A 17,677-nucleotide genomic window follows, 5' to 3' on the forward strand; every position below is an offset into this window, starting at 1 on the left:
TCAGCTATCAGGTAATCGAGAACCATTTGGTGTTGGAATATCACTGAGTTTGAGCGGCCTGACCTGCCAATAGATCAAGGGCACAGGTAGTCTCATTGGTCATAATTTCTAGGATGGCTTGCAACAAGATGATGCGGTTTAAATTATAGATAGGTTCTCAAGCACCACTAACCAGTTGTTCTGGTCCAGGAAGACTCAAGACAGGGAGATTCTTTGTTATACCCAGAGTGAGATTAAGACACAAACAAGGTCAAATGCCGCTAATCAAGGAAATTTATTGTGCACTTATATAAGCAAAACATTCACGTGTTGTAATAAAATAGCAATACGAAAGAGAGGGAAAGATAGGAAAGAAGGAAATCTAGCAAGCAGTTGAGACAGAGTTGCAAGAGATAGTCACCACCATGGATCCAGCAGCATCCCGTTGGTCCGTAGTCTCCATGTCCGTGATGAGAGTCTCCAGATCGCCACTTATTGTTTGGTGGCACAGTCTTTTATAGGGTGTTCAGGGGGGTCGTTTCCCAGACAACAGCACGTATGGCATTCCTCTGTAGGGCACATTCGATTACTGCATTGGCAGGAGTGATCACCCATGTCTAGGCACATCCCTCACAGCAGTGTGGCCTTTCCTTGACCCTGGTTGAAAACTGATGTCAGGCAGCTGTTGGCTCCTTATCTGTTGGCAACTGTTAAGTCTTGCAGGAGCTCAGCTAACAAGCTTTGAGACAGTCAGTTTGAAATATGGTCTCTCACACCACCCTGTGGCTCAAAGATTGTTGTTTCTTCATCCATGGTGGCAGAAAATGGAAAAAATAGTTGAGTGGAAAAGAGCGTAGCTTATACAATTTTTACAATTGAGATCTGAGGTTTAGACCAATATACTGCGCAGATATATTTGACATCATCATTAGACGAGGCGTCTATAAATTGCATACTTGAGACAGTGCATTGGATCAACTGTATAAAACATGGGATTAAACAGGGAAGGAACAATAACAATGCAACACCACATAACATATAGAAAAGGACACATTTGACCCATGGGGTGCCTGGAAGCCAAGAGGAGGGATCAAATTCCCAACCCTTCCAGGTTTGGACGGGGACATGAGCCAGTTTTTGTATTCCTGAAGTGATTTGTTTAACAACTTGACCATTATGGCTAATTTTTAAACAACAGTTAGAATCATTTAATTTACCACATACTCCTTCGTCTAGTACAGGGGTCCTCAAACTACGGCCCCCGTGCCGGATACAGCCCCCCAGGGTCCTCAATCCGGCCCCCGGTCTTTACGGAACCCCCCCGCCGGGGATTGGGGGGGGAACCAAGCAGCCGCAGATGACCTCCTGCCACTTCATCCGCGCGCCGGCCTCCGCAGCCCCCAAGCACCCGCCGGGACCGGGCTGGAACCAGCGCCTCGTCCTCGACCTGCCCCCCCCAGGGGGCGCCTCTGCGCGGCGGGCGAGAGGCGCGGGCATCTCCTCTGCCGGGCAAGCTCAGTCGGCAGCCTCTGCACTGCGAGGTCCAGCCAACTCGGGCGAATCGCCAGAGCCCCGGCGCGGCAAAGTCCCTTCAGTCCCTTCTGGCCACCCTGTCCGGACTGCGCGGCCGGGCTGAGGAGGGGGGCGGCGGCATCAGCGAGGGGGGCGGCTCCCCCGTCTCTCCCTCCCTCCCTCCCTCCAGCTCCCAGGCAGGACAAGCAAGCCAGCACCAGTGGGAAGCGCGCGCACCATCATGTCAAAAAAAAGAAAAATTGACTCCGAGTGCGGGGTGTTCCAAGAAAAGTAGACTTCTGATTATTTTTTCACGGAGTACAAAGAAAGACCTGTCTGTCTGAATTGCCAGAATTCAGTGTCTGTGTTCAAGGAATACAATTTGCGTTGACACTACCAACCTCAACATAAAGATAAATATGATTCTTTGGTTGGACAAGTGAGAAAAGATAAAATATTAAGATTGAAACATGGATTGACAACTCAGCAAAATACTTCTGTGAAGCAAAAGCAGCTCAATATATCATCACTTCGAGCAAGCTATCAAGTTGCCAAGCTCATAGCGCGCGCTGGCAGAGCATTCACAGAGGGAGAATTTGTTAAAGAACGCCTTCTTTCTGTGGCCAAAGAGATGTGTCCAGAGAAGGCGCATTTATTTAGTACAGTGAGGCTTTCAGGACCTGCAATTACACGAAGGACTGAAGAAATGGGGGAAAATTTGAATCTGCAGTTGCATACTCCTCAAAAAACTTTGCTGTTTCTCATTGGCACTCGACAAAAGCAATGATGTTCGTGATTCTGCACAACTTCTAATTTTCATTCGTGGGACAAATGATTCTTTCGAAGTCACAGAGGAGCTTGCTGCACTGAAAAGCATCAAAGGAACAACTACAGGAGAGGATATCTATGAGAAAGTTTGCCAAACTATGAATGATTTGGAGCTGGACTGGGGTAAACTATTCAGTGTGACAACTGATGGTGCTCCTAGCATGGTGGGGTCCATGAAAGGAATGGTTGCACGCATTAACAAAGAGATGGACAAACACAGCCATTCACATCCAATAGCCATACACCGCATCATCCACCAACAAGCACTGTGTTGTAAATCACTGAAGCTGGACTCTGTCATGAAAATTGTGGTTTCTTGTGTTAACTTCATTAGAGCTCATGCACTAAACCACAGACAGTTTCAGGAATTTCTGTCTGAGCTAAATGTTGCCTATGAAGATATTCTGTACCACACAGAAGTCCGTTGGCTGAGTCGAGGGAGAGCTTTGAAACAATTTTATGACTTACTTCCACAGGTTTATGATTTTGTGCTTTCTAAAAACAAAGTGCTCAAAGATGCAGAATGGAAATGGCACCTTGCGTTTCTGACAGATGTAACAGAGCTACTCAATGATTTCAGTGTCCAACTTCAAGGAAAGGGGAAGCTCATCTGTGATATGTATTCACATGTGAAAGCATTTCAAGTCAAATTAGACCTGCTCATTAACCAAGTAAAGGAGGAAAACTTCTGCCATCTCCCCACAACTCAAAACCTGTCTGCAGAAAAACCAGCAGTTGCGTTCCCAAACAAAACATGTATGGATGTACTAGAAATGTTGCAAAAGGAGTTTCAAATTAGATTTAAAGAGCTTCGTCTCCATGAACGGGACATACAACTTTTCCGGAACCCATTTTCTGTTGACATCGAAACTGTTGATCCGATTTACCAAATGGAATTGGCCAAACTACAGACCTGTGACTCACTGAAAGATGCATTCAAATCAAGCAGCCTTACTAATTTCTATGCATCTCTCCCCTCAGAGACATATCATAATCTCAGGAACCATGCACTCCAAATTGCAACCATCTTTGGCAGCACCTATGTCTGTGAGCAGACTTTTTCCCAAATGAAACATCTGAAATCTCCAATCAGATCCAGACTAACTGATGAACACTTGCATCACTTGCTACGACTAGCAGTGACAAATATGGAACCTAACATTGACCATCTCATTAGCCAAAAGCAGGCCCATAGTTCACATTGAAATATTATTTGTTTTTGTTGATTACAATTGTTCTTCATTTTAAATATTGCATTCTTTTTCCTGGTTTTTGTGCACTACTACAAATAAAATATGTGCAGTGTGCATAGGAATTTGTTTATTTTTTTCCAAACTATAGTCCGGCCCCCAACAGTGTCTGAGGGACAGTGAACCGGCCCCCTGTTTAAAAAGTTTGAGGACTCCTGCATCATGGTATCAACCTCATTTGGAATACTTACTCCCCAGCACCCCAGATTATCAATAACAGTCTTTCAAAGCTCTGATAAGGCCCCCTGGTGCATTATAATGCCCCAGGGCACAAATTTAACCTGGATGGGGAGATGTCGTGGTTTAACCCTGGCCGGCAACCAAGCACCACGCAGCTGCTTGCTCACTCCCCCTCACCCAGAGGGATGAGAAGGAGGATCAGAAAGGAATGTAAAACTCAAGGCTTAAGATAAGAACAATTTAATAGGTAAAGCAAAAGCCGCGCACGCAAGCAAAGCAAAGGAAAGAATTCATTCACTGCTTCCCATGGGCAGGCAGGTGTTCAGCCATCCCCAGGAAAGCAGGGCTCCATCACGCATAATGGTTACTCGGGAAGACAAACGCCATAATGCCAGATGTCCGCCCCCCCCTTCCTTCTTCTTCCCCCAGCTTATATACTCAGCATGACGTCATATGGTATGGAATACCTCTTTGGCTAGTTTGGGTCACCTGTCCTAACTGTGTCCCCTCCCAATTTCCTGTGCCCCTCCAGCCCTTTGACCGGCAGGGCCCAAGGAACTGAAAAGTCCTTGATTTAGTATAAACATCACCCAGCAACAACTAAAAGCGTCAGTGTGCTATCAACATTGTTCACACATCAGAGCCAAAATACAGCACTGCACTAACTACTAAGAAGAAAATTAACTTTATCCCATCTGAAACCAGGACAGGAGATTAAGTGATTATAATTATATTCTGTATTATAATCACACCCAAGTGCAGTTTCAATTTAAATGTGACAGAACACACGATTTTATTGGTTCTGACCTGGGAAACTCATGGACATGTAAACATGAGTTAGCAATTACAAATTATGACATTTTTTTATAATCTAAGACTCTGGAATCTTACATGTTATGTTAATAGTACGAAATACCAAAGATACTATAGTTTCACTGGTCTGAATTCTACATACTGCAGTTTACAGAATAATGGTTAGCTAAGTACTAACGATAGTTGGGAAACATGTGGCCCAGTGTTTTCCCAAATCTTGGGTTCTTCACCCGTTTTGCATGAGCCAATCCACACACAGAGTTGAGATATTTATTACATGTCTGCACAGAGATAGGTGCTAGGTGGTAAATCCACAAACACAAAACCTCTTAACACATGGTAAAACACTTTATACATTTTGAACAATTGTTTATAATTACATTTAGTCACACTTAATTCTCATTGGTTCTTATGAGCCTCGTCTCCATTTAAAGGTACAGTATTCTTTTTTTCCACTAGCATGTTCTATGGGGAGGGGGCTTTGTTATTCGGGGGCTTTCTTTGCTCGAGGGTGGATCTTTTACTACGCTAATTAGGATAGTTCACGCATAGTTCAAGTAATTTTCTGTTTGGTCTCATTAACCATTTGGTTTTCCTTGAGCTTATCTTGTTGGCAGCAACTTGACATATTTATGGTGTCTATTCCTTCTCCCAAGGCCATGTCATGTTAACTGTTTGTAAGGGTTGATTAACATCCTCTGCTTTTCAAATTCTTTCTTGTTTTTCTTTATAGATATTTACATATGTCTTTTTAAAAAAGTAAATAATTCTTGTATCAAGAATTGTATCTGGTTGTGTAGATCACAACCTCTTTTGGACAATCCAATTAAGGCAAACATGCTTAATAAAATTTGATTGTTCTTCCATTCCATGGTGCTCACTTTGCCAGTATCGCAGAAACTTCTGGTAAAGCTGTATTCCTACCGTTTTAACACCTGTGTGGTTCTGTCTTTGTGGCACTAATGCCTATAGGAGTCTACCACTACAGTGGGCAGGCACTTGTACTATAGCACATCTTGCCCCCTATGCATTTAAATCTAAAAAATTAACATTTAACTTTCTATGAAACCATTACTCTGTATGTAATAAGCATGAAGCATCTAACTTCTTAGTAGAAAGACCAAGTTTCACCAGTTTGTATGTGTGTTGTTTTTAACTTTGAGTATTGTTGAATTAGAATTGTCACCAACATCGGGAATCAAACCTCTTAACACCAATGTAGTATTAAGAAGCAGGCACTCCTTTATTGCAATGCTGGGTGCTCAGTGGCATCTCCACAAATCAAGCACACCTATGCAGATTTCACTGTCACATTTATACACAACAATTACAAGGTAGTACACTCTCCGTTACAATGATTGGTTCATAATTTGCATATAATTATAATATCTGCTGTGTCATCCTCTTCTGTTACTATGCTTGTGCAGGGGAAGGGTCTTCACCTGGGCAAGGGTCTGCTTGACCTGTGGGTGTGATTTTTAGTATTATAGTGAAGGTAGTTCACTTCAGGACACCTTAAAAGTAAGTTTTGTTGTCAAGCTGGATGGCTAGATATCTGCCTTGCCAAGTTGTCCAATAACTCATCCTATACACAATAGAAACTAGGTGATCTGGTTATGGTCTAGAGAATAAGGACTAGGGGTATTATGGTCTATAGAATAGGGACTTCAAGTAACACAGTCTTGGATAACAAGCAGCACAGCAACCCATACATCAATGGTTAATAAGTGCTTACATAATGCTAACATGGAAATGAACTCTTTAAAATCAATATATTCCTATAGCTGTTTCACAAATAAACACAAAATATAGAAAGATTCAATAAAACTTTAAGACAATTTGCAACAGAATGAGCTATTGTTAACATTTCTACTGCACTTGAAACTGCCCAAAATGCTACTATAGATGCTTTAAAGAATCTACAATCTGAAATTAATTTGCTCTCACAACTAGCTATCCAAAACCACTGGGTCTTAAGACTGTCTCACAAGGAGGTGTTTGTGTGTTAATAAATACTACCTGGTTTTTTTACATTAACTAATCTAACCAAATCTAATACAATGTAAATATAATTCAACATATTCATACCTTTCACCAAATAGCCTGAGAACAATCTCTGCTTGAGGGTCTGCCGTCTGACTGGTCATGGCTATGGTCTTCACTACCAGACCTCAGAACATCGGCACAGGCAGTTTAAGGATATTAGCTCTTATTTTAGCTGTTGGAATTGTGCTTTTTTAGATTATATCTTGTAACAAATCACTTTGTGCATCACTTCTATCTAAACTGGTACTGCATACTTGCGTCTCAATTGACAAACCTTCTCAGAAGTCATAACATTGGGCTTGATGCAGATAGTCTCCTCTGCCTCACACATTAGGAGGCAAGAGAGACACACCAGATATGGTGTAGTCTCACCCCTAATGACTCATGAGTGGAGTGACAGAGCTGCCACAATGGTGACCCCATAAACAACCTGACAAAGACTTATCTGGGAGCCCTAGGCATCCCTCATAAGCTCAGCAGGGAGCCCAGACACCCTTGATAGGTTCAGAACAAAGAAACTATCATAAAGAACTGACCTTTCAGGAAAACAAAGTAAGCAATAACTGTTCCGGGAACTGCTGACCTATGTCCACTTATGTATCTACACCAAAAAGGTATAAAAGTAACTCACCATCTACCCAAGACAAGCTTCTCTGCAAGAGCTTCTCCTGAACAGACCAGACTTTCTGGGAACACCTAGCTGTCTCCAGACTCTGTGATGTGGATCATCTATGAAAAAAGATTTTTCTGTCATCAGTTAGCTTCACTCCTGGAGTGATTTGGTGAGTGTCATACTGGTAACACCTCAAATTATATATATAGGAAAGCATATAAGTAAATGATCATAAGTATATACATACTTTATTAGTGGTAATTTTGTAGTAACTTGTAATATACACTTGTTTTACTAGTAGTAATTTGTAGTAATTTATAATAAAGGAATTCATAGAAACAAAGCCTCCATGTCCTTGTGTATTACAGAATCTTAGTAACCCGTGGTTATGATCTTTACACATCCATGGGTTGAGTAACCCTCATAGGTCGTGCGTGACTGGTACAACTTTTCCTAGAGAACCATGTTCCCACCATGATTTGGTGAATCTAGAGTTCAGTTAGAGACTTAGAGAAAAGTCAGGTCCATAAAGATCCCAAGGGTACTGTTGTACTGTTCCTTTTCCCAGAGCTCCCACCAATCTACTTTCCATGGTGTTCTGACTCTTGGCACTAGATAAATGCCCCCTGAGTGATTATTTGATATGTGTTGCTGAGTTTTGCCCTTTTGCCATAACTTGCTGCACTGGACCATATTATTGTACAACAATCCATCAGTGAACCACAGCCATGCTCCTTTCATAGAAAATGGCTCTATTTCACAGAACATAGCTGACACTATCTAGATGTCTGAGCATGTATGGCTCTTTGCTTTTCCCCTGAGCTAATAATTTGGTCCTGATGTGCCTTACCCTAGAAGACATGTTCTTCTAGGTGTCCCCTAGAAGCCTTTTCCCTACTGGTACGCTCAGTCATTAAGTAGTGTTAGGATAGTCAACTTTTGTTTGAAATCTGTATTGCACATTCATAGGTAATAAGCACCATATTCTCTTAAGAGAAAAGCAGCAAAATGTTTTGTTATAAGCATAACAGTGTCATTCTAAGGTATAAGATTTGGTTGTCATAATTCACTCTAGTGCCATTTTTAAAGTAACTTATCAGATAATTGCAGCACTGAGAGTTTTATTGCAGAACATGAATACAGTGCATACAATACACTTGTTTTCCTTCCTTCTGTACACCCTGCATACAGGTATCCTTTGGACAGCCTCTTATTAGACAAATGTAGAGAGTGTGTTTCTGTGCACACCACCATCAGAGGGGCAGTAGTAAAAGTAATTCCAGAAATGTGTTTTTAATGTGGTGAGTCTCACTGTTTACTGAAGCCTCTGGACAGGCCATCTGCAGTGCTGCCTATGGCTTAGTTGCATTCACAATCTTTTTTTTTTACCAGTGAGCTTTGCCAGGAGTGGTAGACACTAACGGTGTCCTTCAACAGTGCCAGGACAAATAACTTATTAGCAAGAGCACCAGTCACTTTAAAAAGATAGAATTTAGAGCAGAGTATATTAGAATATGATGTGGATGTCAGAAAACTTCAGCACAGGCTGGCTGACAAGACAACTGCCAATTTTGTGAAACAGTGGCTTAAAGCAAAAATCCCCAATATAGTATCATGTTTTATAAGTGTTTAGTTCATTTTGCTATAAAAAACCCTCTTAATGTTACTTAAAATGTTGCCAATGAATTATAGAAATGCCTCTGAATCTCGCAGAGCATGTGCAGAAAAAATCAGTGTGCACAGACCAATTACATAATCTGTGTGCACTAGGTCTGAGACTTGCTGTGATAAGCATAGAGTAATTGCAGGTGTGCTGGATGCACCACTTTGGATCTGTGAAGTTGGCAATTCTGATAAAGCATTCTGCAGTTTTGGTTGCAGAATTCTGATGTTTAGGCCAAAACAATCATGAAATGAAACACAAAATACATCCAGTAAGCTTGGTTTTAGTAAATTGCCTGTACTGCATTATTTGATGAGGCTTCACCAAGGGCAAATCTTGTCTGACCAACCTAGTGAGTGGCCTTGTATAATGGAGGGACTACATCAGTGGACAAGGGAAGAGCTATGGATATCATCTATCTGGACTTCTGTAAGGCTTTTGACACAGTCCCCCACAACATCCTTCTCTCTAAATTGGAGAGAGATGGATTTGATGGATGGACTATTTAGTGGATAAGGAATTGGCTGGACGGTTGCACACAGAGAGTAGTGGTCAATGGCTCAGTGTCCTGATGGAGATCAGTGACAAGTGGTGTCCCTCAGGGGTCCGTGTTGGGACCAGTACTGTTAAGTATCTTCATCAATGACATAGTGGAATCAAGTGCACCCTCAGCAAATTTGCAGATGACACCAAGCTGAGTGGTGTGGTTGACATGCCTGAGGGATGGGATGCCATTCAGAGGGACTGGGACAAACTGGAAAAGTGGGCCCATGTGAACCTCATGAGGTTCAACAAGGCCAAGTGCAAGGTCCTGCTCCTGGTTCAGGGCAACCCCTGGTATCAATACTGGCTGGGGGATGAAGGGATTGAGAGCAGCCCTGAAGAGAAGGACTTGGAGGTACTGGTGGATAAAAAGCTGGACATGAGCCAGCAATGTGCACTTGCAGCCCAGAAAACCTGGGCTGCATCAAAATAAGCATGGCCAGCAGGTTGAGGGAGGTGGTTCCCCCCCTCTGCTCCATGCTGGTGAGACCCCACCTGAAGTACTACATCGAGCTCTGGATAGATGGATCTCAGTACAAGACAGATATGGATCTGTTGGAGCAGGTCCAGAGGAGGGCCACAAAGATGATCACAGGGCTGGAGCACCCCTCCTACGAAGACTGAGAGAGTTGGACTTGTTCAGCCTGGAGAAGAGAAGGCTCCTGGGAGACTTTATTGCAGCCTTTCAGTACTTAAAGGGGGCTTAAAAAAAAGATGGGGACTTTTTAGTAGGGCCTGTAGCAATAGGACAAGGTATAATGGTTTTAAACTAAAAGAAGATATATTCAGATTAGATATAAGGAAGACATTTTTTACGACAAGGGTGGTAAAACACTGAAACAGGATGTCCAGAGAAGTTGTAGATGCCCCACCCTGGAAACATTCAAGGTTAGGTTGGACGGGGCTTTGAGCAACCTGATCTAGTGGAAGATGCCCCTGCTCATTGCAACCCAAATCATTCTATGATTCTATGATTATGGCACAACCTAGAATATGTGTCTTAATTCTTCACTATGTTCTACACTGTAGGATGCTGTATTCCTTTCATTTTGGAAGTAAATGGTTTAAATTTCATTAACTTATTTCATTTACAACTTAAAAACATTCCCTCCTTATCATTCTGTTGACATATTTTGAAGGCTGATACCATGTTTGAAACCAGGACACAGTTTGACAAACTGAAAGAAATTAAAATCAGTTTTTCTTTAAATAGCACAGCTGCCCAAAATAACATCTCTGATTAAAAAATATGACATTTATGCTTCACTGTGTCCTACTCATTAGCTTATGGTTTGAAAGTCACCAGCAGAATGTCATCATTGGTAGATTTTGCATCTGGATCTTTGATTTATTTGACAGACATACAACATGCAAATTATATAGGCATCATTGTCAGTGACTGTTTAGATATTGGTGTAGGGAAATATATAATATTTTTAATAGATCAGGGCTGTTATTTCCCCAGAACTGCTTTTTTTTTCCTGGTGATGCTACTTGCTTTGTGTTGATTCTGTGTGGTTTGAGTAAAGCACTCTATTAGTTTCCTTCCACAGAAATAAAGATTATTTGGGACGTTAAAAATTTCCTTTTTTTCACATTTACTAATATAGTAGTCATGATTCAGAGCTAGAGGAAACTGAGTTAGAGCTAAAAGTAAATAAAATCAGTAAACTACAAACAAAATAACAGAATGGAAGAAATTTTTAGCTCTTTAACTCAATAAACAAGTCAGTGAACTATAAAACCTACTTTTTATTATAATTTTTCCCTCTTCAATGTCTTGTGTATAAGCAATATGAAAAAAAAAAAAAGAAAAAAAGGAAAAAAAAGCTATCTATATGCATCTTTATAACATTATGTAGAAGTAAAATTTCCAGTTCTGGTGAGTTAGCATTGACTAACAGCCAAACTCCCACCCAGCTGCTCGCTCACTCCCCCTGCTCAGTGGGATGGGGGATAAAAATAGAAGGAACAGAAACAAGAAAGCTTGTGGGTCAAGATAAAGACAGGGAGATTGTTTACCAATTACTGTTGCAGACAAACCAGACTCAAATGGGGAAGATTAATTTATTGCTAATTAAAATAGATATTTAATTACTGATTTGAATAGTGGAAAAGGAAAACACAAACATTAAAACAACACCTTTCCTCCCCCTTTCCCAGGCTCAACTTCATTCCTTCGCTCCAGACTCCTCTGGAGTAGGGGGAGTATGGGGGAGGGGTTATAGTCAGTACAGGAGTGGAAAAACTCCTAGAAATAACTAGTGTCAGCTGTGAATCCTAGAGGAGAAACCAAGAATATTAAGCCAATGAAAATGTGAACAGATTTGACCCTCTTAGGGAAGATAGTGACACAGTCTCCTTCTCCCCACTCACACAGAGCAAGTATGTTGGTGTCAGCAGCACCTTTTACAGAAATCATATGAATAGGCAAGTGATGGATTTTCTTTACAGCTGTTCCTGAGAGTCAGCCAGCCTTGCCTCTGATGAGGATGCACTTTCACTATCCTTACTTCAATGGGCCCATGTCTGGAGTCTGTTTGCAAGACACTTTGTTCTTATAGTATACCTTTAAAAAGGGATGCCCATGTTTATGTTGCTCAATATAGTGTCTTTTGTACTAACCAACAATTTGCATGTTGTAATTAGGGTCATCTGTATAGCAGCCCAATTTACAAAATCTGGCTATTGTATTGTCCTTGTTCAGCATTGCAGACTGACACTGGACTACACTGAAAGCAGATAGATGGTAACTTTTGCTTTGGAACAAATGAAATAGCAGTATGATGAACAGTTTTTCACTACATAGTACCAGTTAATTTTGTGGCATGTACTATTGCATCTGGTGAAACATGGTAGTTTTTATTTTTTGATAAGTTACATGGCTCTTAATTTTGTTTTACTCTTTGTCCTTTTGTAACAGCGCTAGCCATAAGACTTTTGGGGGAGCTGAGTTAAAATTATGAACTTGAAATTTTTTAAAGGTCACCAAAGTGTTTATTCCTCATGTCAACAATTTGCATTAATACTAGAGCTGGAAAAGTGTTTGCTTTAGTTCCTGAGTAAGATTCTGAGCATCCTAGAATAATCCCATAATAATGTTTTGAAAATTATTAGAACTGTCACCATATTTAGAAAGATCTAGGAGCTGCAGAAACAGAACATAGAATCATAGAATGTTTTGGGTTGGAAGGGACCTTAGGGTTCATCTAGTTCCAACCCCCCCTTGCCATAGGCAAGGACACCTTCCACTAGACCAGGTTACTCAAAGCCACATCCAACCTGGCCTTGAACACTTCCAGGGATGGGGCATCCACAACTTCTCTGGGCAACCTGTTCCAGTCTCTCATCACCCTCACAGGAAAGAATTTCTTCCTAATATCTAATCTAAATCTACTCTTTTAATTTAAAGCCATTCCCCCTTGTCCTATCACTACAGGCGCTACTAAAAAGTCTGTCTCCATCTTTCTTACAAGCCCCCTTTAAGTATTGAAAGGCTGCTATAAAGTCTCCCAGGAGCCTTCTCTTCTCCAGGCTGAACAACCCCAACTCTCTCAGCCTGTCTTCATAGGAGAGGCCCTCTGATTATCTTCATGGCCCTCCTCTGGACTTGTTCCAAAAAGGTCCATGTCCTTTTTATGTTGAGGGCTTCAGAGCTGAATGCAGTACTCCAGGTGGGATCTCACAAGAGCAGAGCAGAGGGGAAGAATCACTTCCCTTGACCTGCTGGCCACACTTCTTTTGACGCAGCTCAGGATGAGATTGGCTTTCTGTGCTGTAAGCGCTCATTGTTAGGCTGTCTTAAGCTTTTCCTCCACCAGCACCCCCAAGTCCTTCTCCCCAGGACTGCTCTCAATCCATTCTCTGCCCAGCCTGCCTGTATTGATACTGAGGGTTGCCCCAATGCAGGACCTTGCACTTGGCCTTGTTGAACTTCATGAGGTTCTTACAGACCCACCTCTCAAGCCTATCAAGGTCCCTCTGGACAGCATTCCTTCCCTCCAGCATGTCAACTGCACCACTCAGCTTGGTACTGTCAGTAAACTTGCTGAGGATTCACTTAATCCCACTGTTCATGTTGCCGAGAAAGAAGTTGAACAGCACCAGTCCCAGTATGGACCCCTGAGGAATGCCACTCATCACGGTCTCCACTTGGACATTGAGCCATTGACCACAACTCTGAGTGCAATCATCCATCCAGTTCCTTATCCACTGAGTGGTCCATCTGTCAAATCCATTTCTCTCCAGTTTAGAGATGAGAATGCCATGTGGGACAGCGTCAAAAGCTTTGCACAAGTCCAGGTAGATGATGTCAGTCGCTCTTCCCTGATCTGTCAATGCTGTAACATCTTCTTATAAAGTTAGAAAATAAAACAGTGTGTTTAAGTCCAAAATGTCCTTATTTGGACTTTGTCCTGGTTTCAGCTGGGATGGAGTTAATTATGTTCTTAGGAGCTAGTACAGTGCTGTGTTTTGGCTTTGATGTGAGACTTCAGTTCCTCGGGCCTTGCTAGCAAAAAGGCTGGAGGGGCACAAGGAATTGGGAGAGAACACAGCCAGGTCAGCTGACCCAAACTAGCCAAAGAAGTATTCCATACCATGGGCCATCATGCCTGGCATCTGGGGGTTGGCTGGGGCGGGCAGGTCATTGCTCAGGGACTGGCTGGGCATCAGTTGGCAGGTGGTGAGCAGTTGCATTGTGCACCACGTGTTCCTTTCCCTGTGGATGTTATTCTTTCCCTTCCCCTTTTCATTATAACTGCTATTGTCATTGTTATTATTGTTCTTTCATTTTTATTCTATTTCAACTATTGTTCTTATCTCAACCCTCGAGTTTTATATTCCTTTCCAGCTCTCCTCTCAATCCCTCTGGGTGAGAGGGGAATGAGCGAGCAGCTGTGTGGTACTTAATTACCAGCCAAGGTTAAACCATGACAGACTTGAAAGACCTCTTCTTTGTGTAATTAGTAAACAGACTTCTGAATTGCATAAATCAAAGCTGTTCCTAATCCAGAGTACTCTGTATATGTGTGTTCATGTTCTTTACAGCCTTACACAGGTGACAGAGGTGATACAGCTTGGATAGGAATTTGCTATAGAAGACATTCCAGGAGGGTTTTCACTGCATTCTGTGAGGAACTTTCCTGTTAAAATACACTTATAAACTGCAGATTGCATTATTTATCTAAAGATATCCCTATATTCTTCAGTGATAAAATGACTGACTTCTCTGTGGTTGCTAGAGTCTTTGGGTAGAGAGGCCAGTAGCTAGTGCAAAAATTGGGTTTCTCTCCCTGTAATAATCTTTATATGTAATAACAGCAACTTTTTATCTTTCCCTTCAGGTCTGCTCATAGTCAGCCAAGGAGAAAGAAATGATTTATTGGAATATTTTGTATGTATCAACTAGTTGCCAAGAGAGTAAGGTTTAGCATAGTAGAGCTTGCCTTTTGTAGCATCAAATAAATGGAAGCAATGTACTACTTGCACTCTGCTTCAACAGTTTGTTCTAAGAATTCTCTCAATTATATTTTTTCTTGTTTCTTCTGGTAGTTCCAGAAGCCTATTTAGTATTAGAACACACAAAATCATAAGAGTACCAAATATATGTCAGAGTCCAATACTCTCTGACTAGGTTCCTTTATATATTCCACATGAGGAGGATTTAATGTTTTTAAAACCAAATTTACTTTTTTAAGATATTTGACATTACACAGGATCTTGATTCAGCAGAGTGATACAGCAATGTACTGAAATCACAACACAAGCACAATATAGCAATTGTAGTATACAGTTGGATCACAACACAGATGTGATCCCTATTACCAGTCTCTATGTGCTCACCATCATGACACCAAGCATTCCCAATTGCTGGGAAGGAATATATGGGCTAAAGCCAGCTCAAGTCCACTGCTCTTTTTAAAGTTAATTTTGCTAGTTGCTCAGTTTTTCTACTCTGTGATGGGCTGAGCCATGTATATATTTCCCCCATGCTGGTGTGGCTGGCTCAGGAAGACATTCACAATTTTTTAACTCAGGGAAGGCCTTTTACACAACCAGCTGATTCACTCAACTGATAGAGAGCAAGATGATCCATTTATCTAAAAGAAAGGCCACCCTCCAGTCCCCTTTTTGTTAAATTCAGATTTCTTTACAACAGTTATGTTTACTCCCTATATTGTTCACTTAGCTTCATGAGCTCATTGTCTGTGTCCATCTCCTCTGAGCCTTCTTCCATTGTAGGAGTTTGTTCATCGGTCAAAAGATGCCAAAGGAATGAATATATTTTAAAATTACATTGTAATTGGATATTGTAAACAAAATGTATCATCATATGTAGGATAATATAACCTTCATTAGAAAAAGGTTTCCATATGTTAGCTACATATAAATGGTGCTTACAATCCATTTAAAACTTGAATTATTTTGTGGTGATAAGGGGTAATTGTAAGACATTGGTAAGACATCTCACAGGTAAAGCAGGGTTATGTTTACTGCATAGTACTCTGATATTAATCTGCTATGTGAATGCTTTTAATTTATGATAAAATTGCCCTCAAGGTAAGTTAATTTCCATTCATTATGAGATACTTCAGGATAAAGCTGTGGAAATATCATAAAAGACTTGCCATACTGCAACTGCCTATTTACTAGGTCATGCCATGAATTAAAAGTAAATTTTATACTAGAAATTCCCACAAGTCTTCTATCTAATCATTACTTTTGGCATTTTTAAATAAAAATATTGTTTTGGGGAGAAAATGGATAGTGGCTTTACAAGTGCATTCTGGGAAGGTATTTCAGGTAAAGAAGGTAGATGAAAGGGGTTTTTTTGAGAAAATCAAGCTTCTTATTTGGCATTATTGCTGGTATAGAATATAAAAGGAAATACAAGCACTAAAAGAAGTAGAATGTTTTGGAGCATTAAAAAGTTTGAATAAGATATAAAAAAAGGAAGACAGTTGTACTGGGTCTGGCTGGGATGTAGTTAACTGCCTTCATAACAGCCTGTATGATGCTGTGTTTTGCATTTGTGGCTAAAACAATGTTGGTAACACAGCCATTTTGGCTACAGCTGAACAGTGCTCAGTGTCAAGGCTTTCTCTCTGCCCTCCCCCCAAAGACTTGCTTTAGCTATGCTAAGGGTGGGCCAGAGGTTAGTAGGGGGCATAGCCAGGACAGCTGACCCAAACTGACCAACGGGTTATTCCATGCTATATGATGTCGTGCCCAGCAATAAAAGCTCAGGGAAAGGAGGAAGAGGGGATGTTCATGGTTATGGTGTTTGTCTTCCCAAGCAACAACTACATGTGCTGAGGCCCAGCTTCCCAGGAAGTGGCTGGACATCTGCCTGCTGATGGGAAGTAGGGAATGAATTCCTCTTCTTGCTTTCCTTGCACAGGCAGCTTTTGCTTTCCTTATTAAATTGTCATTATCTTGATCCACGAGTCTTTTTGCCATCCTACTTCTTTCATTCCCTGGAAAAGAGGAGTGAGAGAGAGGCAAGGTGGGTGTTTGGCTGCTGGCTGGGGTCAACCCACCACAACAGTGAAGGGGTTAAGAGAAGATTGTTACCTTCTTTGAAATACTTTGAATTAAAAAGGAAAAAATAGGGAAAAATTAGAAAGTAGAAAAGTAAACATAGTGATGTGATTTGAAAGGTCATTTAAATTATATTGGTTTACTTCTGCACTGACCAGGTATTGTTTTCTTCATTTGCTTTCTTTGAGATGATAGCCTTATGTGATACAACCAATGAATCACTGTATTGCTTTAGAAGTGTGCAAGTCAGTCATGATATATGGTGCCTGATGGATTTCAAAAAGAAATGGCAGCAGTAAAATTCTTTCCTGTCTTAATCTGTTAAGACTGGTAAGAAGACTTTAATTTATGGGTGATAATTAAATAGCTCTAAAACACTGATGCAAATTTCTTATTGTTTATACCATATATTTAATACTGAAATAATTTTGGAAATCACAGCTGGACTTTCATACAATCATTTAGGTTGGAAAAGACCCTTAAGATCATCAAGTCCAACTATTAACCTAACACTGCCAAGTCCACCACTAAACCATGTCCCTAAGCACCACATCTACATGTCTTTTAAATAACTCCAGGGATGGTGACTCAACCACTTCCCTGGGCAGCCTCTTCCAGTGCTTGATAAACCTTTTGGTGAAGAAATTTTTCCTAATACCCAATCTAAACCTCCCCTGGCACAACTTGAGGCTGTTTCCTCTCATCCTA

The 17,677-nt window shown here is 41.1% G+C and overlaps 1 protein-coding gene across 2 annotated transcripts in view; it reads right to left on the reverse strand.

Moving 5' to 3' along the window:
• Window positions 1-5,781: 5,781 nt before the first annotated feature.
• Window positions 5,782-17,677, reverse strand: part of LOC130142137 (arrestin domain-containing protein 3-like) — a 34,322-nt gene continuing 22,426 nt past the window's right edge. Inside the window, exons 8-9 of one of the 2 annotated variants that reach the window (XR_008819308.1) lie at window positions 7,240-7,337; window positions 5,782-6,025 (exon numbers count right to left, since the gene is read on the reverse strand). Coding sequence is in view for 1 of the 2 variants with exons in the window: in XM_056323596.1 (XP_056179571.1) it covers window positions 16,849-16,905 (57 nt within the window). In the remaining variant the exon portion in view is untranslated. Of the gene's footprint in view, window positions 6,026-7,239; window positions 7,338-11,480; window positions 16,906-17,677 lie in introns of those variants that run through there. The other variant, XM_056323596.1, reaches the window with a different exon arrangement.

Source organism: Falco biarmicus, chromosome W (genome assembly GCF_023638135.1).
Source record: "Falco biarmicus isolate bFalBia1 chromosome W, bFalBia1.pri, whole genome shotgun sequence".
Lineage (NCBI taxonomy): Eukaryota > Metazoa > Chordata > Aves > Falconiformes > Falconidae > Falco > Falco biarmicus.